Source organism: Meleagris gallopavo, chromosome 7 (assembly GCF_000146605.3).
Source record: "Meleagris gallopavo isolate NT-WF06-2002-E0010 breed Aviagen turkey brand Nicholas breeding stock chromosome 7, Turkey_5.1, whole genome shotgun sequence".
NCBI lineage: Eukaryota > Metazoa > Chordata > Aves > Galliformes > Phasianidae > Meleagris > Meleagris gallopavo.
Window position 1 is genome coordinate 4,637,919 of NC_015017.2, and position 14,410 is coordinate 4,652,328.

General features: G+C 43.7%; 1 protein-coding gene across 1 annotated transcript in view; it reads right to left on the reverse strand.

Annotated features, from left to right (window-relative positions):
- Positions 1-371: 371 nt before the first annotated feature.
- The window catches only part of UNC80 (unc-80 homolog, NALCN channel complex subunit), a 119,809-nt gene continuing 105,770 nt past the window's right edge, over positions 372-14,410 (reverse strand). Inside the window, exons 60-65 of the mRNA XM_031554277.1 lie at positions 13,792-13,930; positions 11,715-11,771; positions 5,684-5,765; positions 5,137-5,248; positions 3,786-3,997; positions 372-2,983 (exon numbers count right to left, since the gene is read on the reverse strand). Coding sequence (XP_031410137.1) covers positions 2,720-2,983; positions 3,786-3,997; positions 5,137-5,248; positions 5,684-5,765; positions 11,715-11,771; positions 13,792-13,930 — 866 coding nt within the window. The 3' untranslated portion in view covers positions 372-2,719. The remainder of the gene's footprint in view (positions 2,984-3,785; positions 3,998-5,136; positions 5,249-5,683; positions 5,766-11,714; positions 11,772-13,791; positions 13,931-14,410) is intronic.

Below are 14,410 nucleotides of genomic sequence, written 5' to 3' on the forward strand. Positions count from 1 at the left end.
GGCGCGGCAGCAAACACACACACACAGCGCTGTCCTTCTGCCTCTGTATTTAGGCCTCCGAACAACATGTGCATAAAATGGCGAGGCGGCAGGACCGACGGAAACACGGACGGGGTCAACAACACACGCGCTTAAGGCCTCTAACGCTAAGGGAGCGGCGCCGTTCGCGTTCACAGCAGAAACGCGGCGGTTCTGTTGGAGATACGGAAGGAAGCCAAAGCACGGCTGTGCGCCGGCACGGAACGCAGTGAGGCACCGACGGGCTGCAGCGCACGGCCAGGCACCGGGAAACCACACAGAGACACGGCGCTTCACGGCCGGCTGCACCGCGTGCTGGCGGGGACACGTGGGAAATGGGCGTCCTAGTCCTGCCTATGGCTTACTGCTGCAGGGTCACTGCTGGCAGAGGGAGACCTTAATGCAATTGGTATTACATACACTTTAAATAAATCACAGATTCTTAATTGCTGCTGCAGTACAGTGAGGCCCCCACTATCATTAAGGCTGGTTCTCCCTTCTCATTTCCAACACAAGGTGACTGGATGAAAAGCACCCCGAGCTCTGTGCGGCGCTGCAGCAGTTTGCTCGGCCTGCACCCCAGCTCTCCTCCCATTGCCCACCCGCACCCAGCCTCCCTGGGGCTGTCAAAGTGAGGCTGTATTCTCTCACTTGTACATCACTGTTAGCAGTAAGACTTCTACAACTGGAACTTGAGCTAGGAGCTGATGCAGAGTGCTCTGCTACAGGAGGCTGGTGCTGGCTGCAGCAAGCTGAGGAGATAAGAAGAGCAGAGCACGGTGCGGTCAGCAAAGCAAGCAGCCTGTCATTCAGGATGCCCACAGAGCAGCAGCTCCGAGGCTGCCACCCCATCACCTCCCTTACAAAAACCACGTAAGCTTTAAAGCTGCGTTAGTGCACCACCTACAGATGGATGGACAGACAGATAGATTAATAAAGAGATACAGTTTCCCCCCCTTGCAGTGGAAGCAGCACGTGCTCAATGCCCCTGCGCTTGGGATGGCTTTTGCTGTCGGCTGCGGGAGTTGGATGCGCACAGGATCCCTCCTGACAGCTCCCATCGAACGTGAGCGTTTGGCAGACGCCGGGCAGCACGGCCCAGGGCTGCACGGGTTGGAACACGACTGCAACCTGCTGCTGCCAGGTGTGCACATCATTTTTCACAACGCAGTAAAATGCGCACGCTGCCCCACAGCAGTGAGACAAGCGTTTGTAGGGCGGTATTTAAACAGCTCCCAGGGAGATGCTGGCAAGAGTCCTTCCCTTGGAGATGAGAGGATATCGCTCCATCTCCGCAGTCAGGCTGCTTTATGACGCACACGTTCAAATTACAAGCCCTAGGGGCCAAGCTGGTAATGAGCACATTTTGCAAACTCTCACAGTGATCTGAAGCATTTTTCTCTGCACAATAACACCACAGTCACAAACCGCAGTATCTATCCTTCTCACAGACACTGGAAAAGGCTGCATGGGAGTCCCAAAGCACAGGGTGACTTTGGGCACTGCTTATGATTTCATGGCTTGATTCACAGCTGGTTTGCAGTTTGTCCCTAAGCAGCTAATGGCTACATTCACATGTCCTGGTAATTCTGCCACAGACATAGAACACATACGTATCTCGCACTTGCAGCCATCAACGTTACACACATAAAATGGAACTTTTTTAAATAGAATCTCAGCATGCCAAAAATAGATTCTTTCATCAAGTTTCTGCCCTGCAATATCCATCTTTTGTTTGCAAAGTACATATATATTTGTATGTTTGCATCTATAAGGAACACGAAAATACCATATATAAATATTTACTTTAAACCCCTATATCTAAGTATGTAAGACAGCATCAGTGGAGGAGCTGCAAGGTACCAGAAGGTCCACGCATTCCTGATGTGGTTTCCTAGGTGGTTTTCCTTTCAAGCTGTGTATCACCCAGTACACGAAAGCAGGACAGCGTGGAGTATGTATACCATCTGCAGACCACTCACCCCCTGTCCATCTCTCTCTGCACACAGCACGTGCATTCCTTTCTGTGGTATGCACTGTATTTAGTTTTACAGAGCAAATATTTTTGTAGCAGGAGGGCAGCATCTTACAGAGTGGAATGACACCAACAGATAAAAGTAAACTCAACTAAAGTCTGCAATGCCAAAGAAATTAAAAAGAAAACAAAAACGTCTAATTGCTCCACGGTACTTATCATTGCTCTGCAAGTAAGAAACAATGGTCCCTGGCTTGTAAAAGTCAAGCTTTAGATTGGTACTTTTTGTCAGTGTTTTCACTGTTGGTACCAAGCTGTAAAAGCCTGGCATCCAGCTACTGCATAACCAGCCCTCTTCTCAACAGAGCTACAAAAATAAATCTCCAAAGAGGTCTCTCACTCTTTTTCCTTGCACAGTACCTCAGCCTGCTTACCCAGAGAGGCTGCCTATCACAGTGCTGCCACATCAGGGCTTTGTGGACCACACACATTTGCCCACACACCCGTACGTACCCTGAGAATTTTGTACAAATTCTCTGCTCCTACAGCCTTGCCCTGGATATAAATAGATTCCTCATACAGAAATTTGCCAGTCTATAGCAACGGGCCGTTAGCTCTATTCTGCTTTTGAATAATAAAGTGCTCTTAATTAGTTACTAGTTACCGGGGAACTCAAAGAAGGTACAGTTTTCCCTTCCTCCTCCCACTCCTGTACCTCCCCAAGAGTTAAACATGAGATTCATCCAGGTCGACGTCCGTCTCCCCAAGCTCCACATGTGTGAAGCTGAAGTGAGTGGCCAGCAAGGGGTTTTCCATCCCGTTGTCCTCACTGATGTGAAGGACCGTGTCCCCGTGCTGCAGCAAGCTGGTGGTCTCGAGGCCAGCATAGTCCTCGGTGTCAGAGAGCTGTGTGGGTGGCGTGCTTTGTGCTGTGGCTGGCCGGGACTCCACGCTCTCCTCTTTCTCCTTCTCAGCAGAAAGTGCCTCGCTCTGCAGGAGAGGAGAGCCAGTGGTTAGGCTCAGAGAAAGAGGGAGAGGGCAAGAAAAAAGAGCAAGGGAACATTTGTGAAATATTTTCTTATTCTGAACTACTGTTTTGCCATTAAGGGGCCAGGTAATTGTCGATTTTAAGTCCCTAACATTCTACCCTTACAATTTTTGCTGGTGCATCAAATTTGTAGCAATAACCAGAAAAGTTGTCTGTTTTCAGTTTTTAACTCTTTGCCGTTTCATTGTTTAGTGTATTTTCAACAAGAGCTTCTTATATTCTCTCATGGCAAAGGCCATACACCCAAAAGACGTGAGATGTCTGGGTGTATAAAGATCTCAGTGTCACCGTGCAGTCTCAGCGTGTTGAAATGGTGATCACGATTATCTCGGCACTGTGCTCAGTGGTGTCCAACACAGAAAGGTTGAGCTAAGCAGCTCCTTTTGAAACATGATTCTGTTGACACAATCCCCCTGAGTTTTTGCAGGAATCCTTCCTTCCTGAAGGACTCATTGCTCACAGAACGAGGTGCAAAGACCAGTCAAAATCTCACACAGGTCCACAAGGACTTGTGGGTCTGATGGGAAGATGTAAAGAGAAGAAACAGGGATTTTTGTTGCAAAGAAAGAGAGGTGAGGGGTCGATAAAATCCAGCCTAAAAAAAAAAAGACGGTCTTTACTCATCAACAGGTTTTCATCATACTGCTGTAGTACAGCTCTATCTATCTGCCCTGCAACTTAACTTGTTGAGGCTGAGATGAAGCAGCAGGCAGACACACAGGATAAAACTGTTGGATATGCTACCTGGCCAGCGGTCTGGCTATGGAGATCAGCTACAACGACGGCAGGTGAGGACGTCAGCACAGGTTTACTTGGTGCTTCCTGCTTGCTGCTCTCCTGGGGGCTGCTGCGGCTGCAGCCCTGCTGCTGGGCAGCTGAAGCTGGGGATTTGGCTGGGGATGGTGGTGTTGCCTCTGGCTGGGCTTCAGTGAAAGTCACCGAGCGCTTCTGCTCTGCTGAGAGGTGCAAAGCCCAGAAAATTGAGTATTAAGATACTGTAATTTGGGAAGGAAAACAGAATAAAAGCAGACAGCATCCCTAGCGTTTTTACAAGCAAGACAGGATTCCTGATTCATTCCATCTTTATAAGCTGTCTAAATGGCATCCAATTTAAAAGCCTTTTATTCGTAGGCTTCCTCTGAAGCCATAGCAAGAGTCATGGTTCTCCTGAAGACTACTGACCCTACCTGTCTTTGTCATGGCTCGATGAGCCACCCAACACATCTTTCCATCCCTGAATGTTGTGTATTGGATTCCCATGTAAGGGAAAGGAAGACTAGGGCGTAAATATAGAAGGAAGTTGCCCGAGGCTTTGCAGGAAATTTGAGAAAAGAAAGAGAGGAGCTGAGTGCCTCTCATTCCTGCCACTGACTGTGTCCACTACCTGGACTGAAACTCAACCATGAAACTAATAGCCTTGCTCTCACCCTTCGTTATTCCAGTAGAAGTTTTGTGTTCCAAACATCTCCAGCAGCACTGTTAGCCCAGCAGTCCTGGCTGAGCAATTAGAAACCCAGGAAGTTCTCAATAAACTTTCGCTCTTCCAGGTGTTTCCTCCAAAGTTAATTGCTCACTTCAGATGTGCAGAATGCAGCTACCTGTTCTGCTTGACAGGGCTGACTGGTATTCATTTTCATATACAGCCCTTAAAACTCTGAACTGCAAAGCTTCCAAATGGTGGAAATTTTCTTTCTTCCACTCTCACTAGCATCTTCAAAATGGGCACATCTGGAGGTTTTGGACAAGGAATGGAGGACACCTGTACCCTAAATTCTCCACAGCTTTAAGAAACATGATCATTGTCTAGTCCAGCTTCACCTTGCTGGCTTTTGGAGAACCCATTCAACCATAGCTGATAGGATAATCCACTTGCTAAAAAAAAGAATAAACCTGGTGATGCTTCACTGTAGTAACATTTCCCAGCCCTTACCAAATGGAACTGAACATGAGCGAGTTAACGAAACTCGCAAAACAGCTGAAAACAGCTTACATACTCTTCAAATATACTAACTTTTCCTTTGATCTAGAGCAACAACCAAGTATTTTCCACTTTAGAATATGAAGTGCTGCTTCTGAACATGCAGTACAGCCCTACCACTCGGTTTTGGTTTTGGCTGGATGCTCCGCCGAGTGGTTGAAAGTCGAGCCCCGTGGCGGCTACGAGGTTCAGTCTGAGTTTTCTGACGTGACAGCAGTGGTCGTCGAAGCTAGATATTGGAAGAAAGAGCCACGTTAGGCTTAGGTGTGTTTTCATATAACACACAACCCCTGCAGGAAGGATACAGATACATATTGTAATGTTTCTATGTCTCAAACATCTCCTTCGTATTAAAACTTCTGCGGTTTGCCTTTTCAGTTTCGCTATCAAATGCAATCAGTGCACTTTGGGTAACATCATTTGAGTTTGAAAACAAACTAACCAACCAATAAAAGCAACAAGAACCTGCAGAGGAAAGATTCAGGGAGTTCAATACAAAGCACAGCTTCTTTTGGAGGGTTCATCAGGTCTCACAGCTACAAATCTGCAGTACTTGGTAACTCAACTAGAGTATCTCAAATTATGTTAAAGGGACATGTCACATCCAGAGATCGTTTCAGAACAGAGACAGACTAGAAAAAACAACCAAGGCCTGTTCACTCACCTGCCGCAGACCTCTCTTCCGCCCCAGAGGTTGCTGCAGAAGGAGGTTCTGCTGCCCTGGCTCACTCTGCACGCTTGCCACCCTGTTGGATATCGACAGCATTAGGTCAAGCACAGAAGCAACTTGTATAACTAGCAGGAATCCTGGCAATTGTGACTAAAATAAATAAATAGATAGATCAACCACTAATGGCACGGTCACTTCAAAGAGCGCATACTGTCTTTGAAGGATGGTGGGAACGTGTCTCTCGGGTTTTGGCTTCCAAGGCTTAGGAGAGGGTGGGAGGTGGAGTCATGGCATTCAGGACTTGGCCACGCACAGGTAGCATCCAACCATAAATAACTGCAAATTTCAGTTTTCAGTCATTGATTGATGCATCCCACTGAGCAACACTCACTTCTCTGCATCCTTTGCCACATGGGCTTCATCAACAAAGGCAAGAATATCAGCTTCCTAGTTCTAAAACCTTCTTGTTTGCTTTTCATTTTTTGCAGACAATGTTGTAAAAGCTTTTTTTTTCCTCCCAAAGGGACTCCACAGCCTCATCCCAATTTTGTCATCTGGTTTTAATTTCAATTTAAGTCAACGAACAAAAAACAAACACAAAGTGACAAAGGATCTATTCACATAATGGATGCATGAGTTATGTGAACAAGGCCCCACACTCAACACTTGCAGCCTTGAGTCTCTGTGGCTAACAGATGAAAAATACAAGTGAACATAAAATTCATATATACATAAAAGCGCACATTTTTAGTTTTTAATATCTTGGCACAAAACAATCTTTAGCAATAAAACAGACTCGGCTACATACCATCTCATTCTACTATTCAGCCGATCATTAAATCTACTTCCTATAAAAATACCACCCTCCCCTCTTTTTATCAAGTACTGTATTCCTCCCAACAGTTAAAAGTTGGTCATTTAGCAGGCAGCGGTCACAAAACGTAATAGCTGAATGAACTATGTCTGAAAGGCATATGGTTACAATAGCAACTAACATTTAGATGGACTTCCTTTAAATCAGGCAGCTGCTTATTTGGGAGAGGCTGGAATCCACTGAGCCACAAGTCCTATTTAAGCAACCTCCAGCTATAGCTGGTGTGCACTGCTGAAGACTCGGTATTACAATCCGTCTTAATCTAAAGAAAAGCAACATTCTTTTCTCTAGATGTTTTCCTTGGATCTTCCCTAGAGGAGCTCAGTACCACGAACAGAGTGAAGGTTTTTTTCTATTTGACCTAATGTGAGCAGAGGAAGAAGACAACCCTAAGGTTTGATATGGTCAGACAAGACATGGAGGATGCCTGTGGAAAGGCTTAAGAAGTTCTGTCTCCTAAACAGCTCACTCCTCCCTTTGGCAGAAGTCACTGCTCTCTGTAAGTTTGGTAGAACAGAACATGTGAGCTTTCCGGCTGCTTCAGGTCAAAGTCTGGTTAACTGAGCTGAAAGTCCTTTTCCTTGCTCCCTTATCAGTTTAAACTGAAGCCAGACTTTGCACTGAACTGTATGCGTTTCCGAAAGCTTCGTGGTGAGACAGCTGGCAACTTCAGGAGAGAGACACTACCTTCAGTCCCTGAAGCTGTTTCTCTTCTCATTGTCTGACCACAAAGTCATAATCCTTAGCCATGCCTGTGGCAATCTCACCACAGCTGTGGTGGTTTGGAAAAAAGGAAAAGCTTCTGCAAGCTCAAAGCCAGAACAAACAAAGATATATTTGAGTCCTTTTCTCCCTCAGACAGCTCCTCCAAATGAGATCACCAGCCTCTGGAACATATTTTCCAGGTTTTACGTAGGGTATTGACATGATTTACATACAAAACATCCTAAATAACATGCAAACACACGCATATGAATAAGCAGAGTCCTCAGTTACTTCCTGTGAGCAGGACTGTGTTCTTGTCTTTACTAAAGTAAAGAGACTACACTTAAATTGGCCTTATGATTGGTGCTCCAGACTATCAGAATTTACAGCTTGTAGAAATTTCCTAATCTTCTGCTTCTAGAGTTACACAAAAACTTATTCCTCTGACTTTTAAGAAGTATTAAGGGTAATTGCCAGTATGGGACTTTAATAAGAATTCGCTAGAGAAGGCCTTGAAAAATTTTTTTCTATTGGACTAGCTTCTGAGAATACTGTTAAAATGTCTGAGGAAGGAGCAGCAGCTCTTAAGTTAGATGAGTGAGGAAACATACCTGTCCGTAGAAGGAAGAGTACAGTTTCATTCAGTACAAAACGCTGTTTATAGTGTGAGACAAAATCACTGCACATGCATCATGAAACTACTTTGAAAAGGTCATTAGATAAAGAGAGCACATCAACCACATGAGGGCACGGAGGTTATACAGTAAGAAAAAAATGACTCCACAGCGTAATCTGTGCAGTGAAGACAGACAATAGAGAGGTGAGCAACAGAAAGGCTGGATTTCTTGTCTTCCTGCTAGAGTCTGGGATTTTCAGCCTGGCTAATATCGTAAGCGAAATGAGTTTAGTGCTGGTGTATGTTTATTTCCAGTGCTGAATCATTACACTAATTGACATAATTCAGGATGATCTTATGAGCTGAAATTGCAGATAATTATTGCAGGCAAATGTTGGGTTGGAGAGCAGCACAGTTTTGCAGAGCTGTCTGCACACAGCACAGTCCTGATGTGGCTCTGCTTTTTTGCCTTTTGTCCCCAAATTTTGAAGAAGGGAAGAGAAGGGAGGGAGCAGGAGAGTCACAAAGACCACAAATTTCAGACGAGCTGCTGAAATTTCAGATACAGCTTTTCACTTTGTGTGGGTCTGTTTCCACATCAAAGCAAGCTCTGCTGATTGTATTTCCATGAAAATGAATGTGGCAGACAGATTGTTGACTCTGCATCAGCCTTCCCTCCTCTCCTGTCTCTCCTTGTTTACCAGACCTGACCAGGAGTACACTGTTTTTCAGGCAGCCTGTGGGACCCAATCAAAGAACACTAAATCATAAGGCGTTTCAGCTGACAGTACCTTTCCCTCCTATGGCAACGTGATCAATAAGAAGGGTTTTGCTGCACAGCATACATCAGCTTTACTTGGGAATAACAAAACAGAAAAATTTCCTGCCCGTCACAGAGATGCTCTGTCACTCCCTGAGTAACTCTGTCAGAGTTTTTATCCTTGCAGTAATGTTACTTCCATTTCATAGTTATGGCAGAGACAGGCGAGCAAAAGATCAGACAAACCCAGCTTCATGGAAGCGTGCCACCAGCACTGCAAGAAATGACAGCCAGTCACACAGTGGGGGTTAAAACAAACTTTGTCACACTGGTAATTAATAAGTGATGTTCATAAATTACAAGAAACCATGCAGCCAAAAAAAAAAAAAAAAAAGATAAAAGAGGAAAGCAAAACAAAGGATGCAAGGAGTTTAAAGGTCTGTTAAAAAGGTGTACATGCTTGCCAAGCCACTGCGGTAGGATTTACACACTATGACCCAAGACATCTGAGTGAGGAGGGTTAGTGGACAAAGTCCAGTGGAAAATGTAGATAAACTCCAGCTCTTGTATTCCCAGACACATGGTGTTGGTGTTAGATTTGCTATGCTTGCCCTGACAGTATGAATTTGCTCTGATCTTCTCTGTCAGGTACCATGAAGGTAGGGTAGGCACAGCTATAAACATTAACAGACAATGCCTTTGTGCAACGCATTTCCATTACAGTGAGTTCTCATTTTTCTTCCTTTCCTGATTTGGGGGAAATGTGCTTTCCTCTGATTATAAACACAACGGCTCATGATGCTGGGTGCAAACGTTCCTCAGCCCTGCAGCCCATGCCATCTGTTTACTTATGAGCACTTCAATGCCATTCCCTTCCTGCCTTCCCTGCTATTCTGCATAGCTGGCTATAACTGTTCTAGAACAAAGGGAAACAGACTTTACTCGTTCTCCTATTTGTCACTATTTATTTAATTTATTTAAAACTCCTACTCTCTGTAAGGGTTTAATATCCATGTGATCTATTTCTTTGTGTCAGTTACGATTAAATTCGGGTCTTAAATTCAGAAGGCAATCCTCAACAGTTGTCACTGCGTTCCAATCAAAGTTACGCGAGAAAAACTGAAGCCTACTTTATTCAAAGCTAATGTTCCTAAATGTAAAAGCACATTTATTCTATCCTGTGATCCCCATAGCACAATAATCTCCTACACTCTCTGCTTCATTACTTCTGTGCTTTAGAGGAGGAATCCAATTTGCAAATTTAACAGTGCATTTGAAATGACTTTTCTTGCTCACAGAAATGTAATCTAGCTTTTTCATATGAGCTTGCAGTATTTCCTTGTCCTCTTTATTTCTAAGCTTTTGCAGCCCTGATGCCTGCTCCTTGAAATAAATAATAACCTCTACAGAAATGACTCCCAAATACATCTGTTAAGCTCTTTAACCAAGAAAAGCCCTGTACCACAGAGCAAGATGGAAGGTACAGTGTCCAGCAAGATCTGGTGTGACAAATTACTAAGAACCTGCTGTACAGTTGATTATATTTCAGGGTTCAAAATAAATTACTGCTTTTGAACTCATCTGTTGATTTAGTTGACTCACGTCGCTCGGCCCAGTCACCATGATTAGAAGTGACTCCCACTTAACAAGAACAAAACATTTCAAACTCAACACTGATACAGCATGATATCAGGTCGTGATAGCTTTAACTCAGATATGGACCTTTTCTCATCTTCCTCTACTGGGGTGAGCTTTTAGTTCTACCTCTGAAATAGCCCTTAGCTCCTTTGGCTGAATCACTTCCTTTTAAGCCCCAAAACTAGCTCAGATAAACATGCAATCAATTTTGCTGTAACGTGGAAACAGGTTACCACTTTCCTGCCTCTGCTGACAAGCTGATGTCTTTTCCTAATGTTGTTCCTAGAGTGGCACCATTTAAAAGCCAATCTGCCAAAGCAGGATTCAAGTACACAAAGAACAGCGTGAGTCATAGGATGATCTCAGTGACGCAACCAATGATAAACTCTCCACTTGTCATCTGAGAAGAACAAACAAATGAACAGAGCAGCCTGTCCCCGCCCCAAAAAGCAGCTACTGGCATGTAAAATCTAAGTAACAAAATAAAAACTGTTCACACAAGTGCCTCTCAGTGCATCCGCATCTTCAGCTGGTGCGGCCAAGTAATGAAGTAGTGTGTTTTCTACCCTGCAGCCAATGTAAGGGGTCTTGTTCTTCTGGAAAGAGAGAGAGATGCTCTTGGGCCTCATGAGAGCTCCCTGACCTTGTGAGGACAGGCTGAGAGGTGTGAGCAGAGACTGTAAGGATGACTAGCACAGCCAAGGTAAGCATTAAAGGTGCAGACCTCCCTTCTAGGGGGGCTCACTCCTGATGCGTTTGACAGGCACGGCCCTATCAGTGCTTGCACACAAACTCCCCTGTCCACAGGAAATGCTAAACAGCTTGGCCCAAACTCCAGCTCAGATGGGGCAATTTTACATATGGAATAACAGTGCCTGCAAAGCTTTCTAAAACCACCATTTGAGAAGTGCAAAAATATTGAGAATTACTGTAGAGCATCCACAGAGAACTATGTTCCACAGGAGTTATTGTAATTAGTTTTATTAGTGAATGTTAAAGAACACAGCTTGATATTAGTATTAAATCTTTTGTGGTGACAGCATTGTGAGATGAATGGAAAAACAGATGCCTCTGTTTTATATAAGCCTCCAGACTAATACTTATAACAGGCTACAGCTAATGCCTTGTGGATAATCTTTCTCATGCCTTCCACACAATTGCTAAATAAGGGGAAACCCCCATGCTAGCCAGACCGATCACTATTTCACTTGCTATTTCTATTTCTCCTTCCCCTTAACTTCCTCAAAGTATTGGCAATCAAAGCTGAAAACTGAAGGTGATTTGCTACACCTTTGACTCGCAGGCCTGAATATCAATGAGTCACAAGAGACAAAGATGGAAGAGCAACAAAAGGTGAGGGGAAGAGACAAAGGTTGGAAACAGTCTGTTTCCCAGCACACACACTGACAGACAGGTAGTGTTAACACTGTACCTAGAGAGGCTGCCCTCAGTGGCCAGGCTCGGGGAGTCATCGAGGACATTAGGTTCACTGCAGGAGGGGCAGGGAGATTAAAAATTTAGGGAAAGAAAATGCAAAAAAAACGCATGCGATTGTCTCTGTTTTCAAGGGAAAAAATATCAACGGAATAAAAAAAATAAAAAAGGACGGTAACATTAATTGGTCTCGCACGCTCAGCAGCACATATATGACTCAGAGGAGCTGGAAGAACATCTGATAACAGGAGCAGTCTTTAGAGGGAGTTTACGCTACATGGAGACTTGTACATCTTGGGTACGAATCGAGGAGCTGAGGGATTCAAAAGGATGTGTTTCCACTGGTAGTAAGGGCAAGGAACTATTTTCAAAGCCATTTTTCTGTGTCGTTTTCATTTATTTTAGTTCTATTTACTTCCAGCTTCATAGAAAGCTTTTTTTCCCCCCTCCCCCCCCTTCCCCACGAGCCAGTTCTTCTGGGTGAAAGGAAAGGCTGATCTGTCTCCCAGGAACTACAGACCACTCTTATTCAGGTACAACTCTATGGACAAACATCTGGAAAGCAAGATCTTGTTGCAATGAAACTGTAAGTAAACAGCTGGAGTGATTCTGGCAAACCAGTATGCAATCACATCACTTTTCTACACTTCAGCCATTCATGGACAAGCAGACTTCTCTGCCCATCGGGAAAACGTGAAAGAAAAAAAGCAGTGTGCTGGGTTACCATCAGGAAAGCAATAATAATATTACTTAGCATTAATTAGTTTACATTCATGAGGCAGTCTGGAAGCCCAGAGATTACCTCTAACTAAAAAGGGTATGATATTGTAGGCTATGGCTGTACTTGTTGAGCTTGTACTTTCCCTGTACAGATGAAAAATGATTCTCCTAGCATACCATGTACACCAAAAGCAGAGAGTCAAGTACTGAAGTCTTTCTTTCTTTTCCTCAGAACACCATAACTTGGGATTGCACAAAGCAAACATTGCTGTCAATCAGCTGTGACTCTTATGAAGTTTATGCATTCCTGATTGTCATGAAGGATTGGGGACAGTGCAGTCCTGCATGTAAATTTTTCAAGAAACAAAGGGCTTCAATCAATTGAGTTCAAAAGTCAAACAAGTTCCCGTAAGCCCATTTGTGAAAAATCCCAGATAAAATCTGTGCAACTCCTCTCTTGTAAATCACCTCTCCTATCTCTGCTGGTATGTACCACAGCTGTTACTTTTCCTTCATATATCAAGGTTATTTCTTTGCTTCCAAGCAAGACTGGGAGGAAACAACATTATTTGACTTACTAAGGCTGGGCAAGAGATAATGCAGAATTTACTGTTTAGAGGTTCAAAGGAAGTAGCATAAATTAATCTGTCCACTGAAAGATATCTTTGGATAACTATGTCACAGAAAAAGAGAACAGTAAGTATTATTTATTTAGAACAACATAGTCACATTTAAATGCAAAACTCCTCTCAACGCTTTCTAGAGATGCACATTTCCCAATTTTCTCTCTTTCTCACCACTCCATGTTAACCAGGAATGAGGCATTCAAGGGTATTCTCATCAGCAAGAACATTTCTGGTTTTAAACATTGTTAAATCTCATCTTTGAGCTTGACATTCAGAGTCTGAGATGAGATAGTTAGTATCCTAGAAAGGATAACATCTGGATAGAAGAAAACTGTGTAAGTAAAACAGGCTACCTTTGCTCCCTGTCCAGCTCTGGGGATTCCTCCCCACTTCCTATAGAGATTGTGTACAATGCTGTGGTTAGTGCAGAACCCAGGAATCACATCTTCTATTTTTGCTATCTACTGTAGTAGCAGAGGGAAATAACTGCTGGAAACTTCCAAAACTGCTTAAACGATGACAGCTTGTTCTTCTGGAACTTATACAACACAAATCATCCTGGATAATCATTATTTCCAAGCCAGTCCAATATTATTTCAAGATGAACAGATTTATCATCACTATGCAGGTGATGACTCTCCTATCTTACATCCCTGAGTTACACATAATGCCTGCAGCACTTCTGCTCTCATGAATATAATGGGAAAAGTGAAAAGCTCACGTTGTTACCTTTGGCTGGGCAACATGCCCACCTCAGCCTGAGGTGCAGACATGCTGGAGAGATGGCTGGAGAACCTCCTCCTCCCAATGGCACCCATAAGGTATGCTTCTTGTTCACTTACCACACTGGGCATACTCAAGGAGTCATCTAGAAAGAAAGAATAAAAAAAAAAAAAGAAAAAAGAACAAGAAAGGAAAGGAAACAACTCCCCAAAACACCACCTCTACATTCACACTGGTCAAATGATAATATGATGCCAGTGGTGTACCCAGCACTTACTTACCACATTCCTAAGTCTGCAATTTTGAATATTTCCATTGGATTTTACAATCATGGTTCAGAAAGACACAGGCATAAAACCCTGCAGAATGAGGAACACAGCGTACATGGGGTAGGGATTTATGCCTGCTTTCAGCTTATACAGCTTTCAGGAAAATGTGTTTTGAGAATCCCGTTTCCTTAAAGCTTAATCCTGTGATTAAAAAATTGTTCAGTCAATTTTTGTCATAAATGTTGTAACTGTCCACGTTACAGTATGAATAAATGGCTGCTACAAGCATAGCAAAGCACTGTTATAAAAGATAAAACACGTAACAAAGCAAAATGCAGGGCTGAGAGCCTTTAACA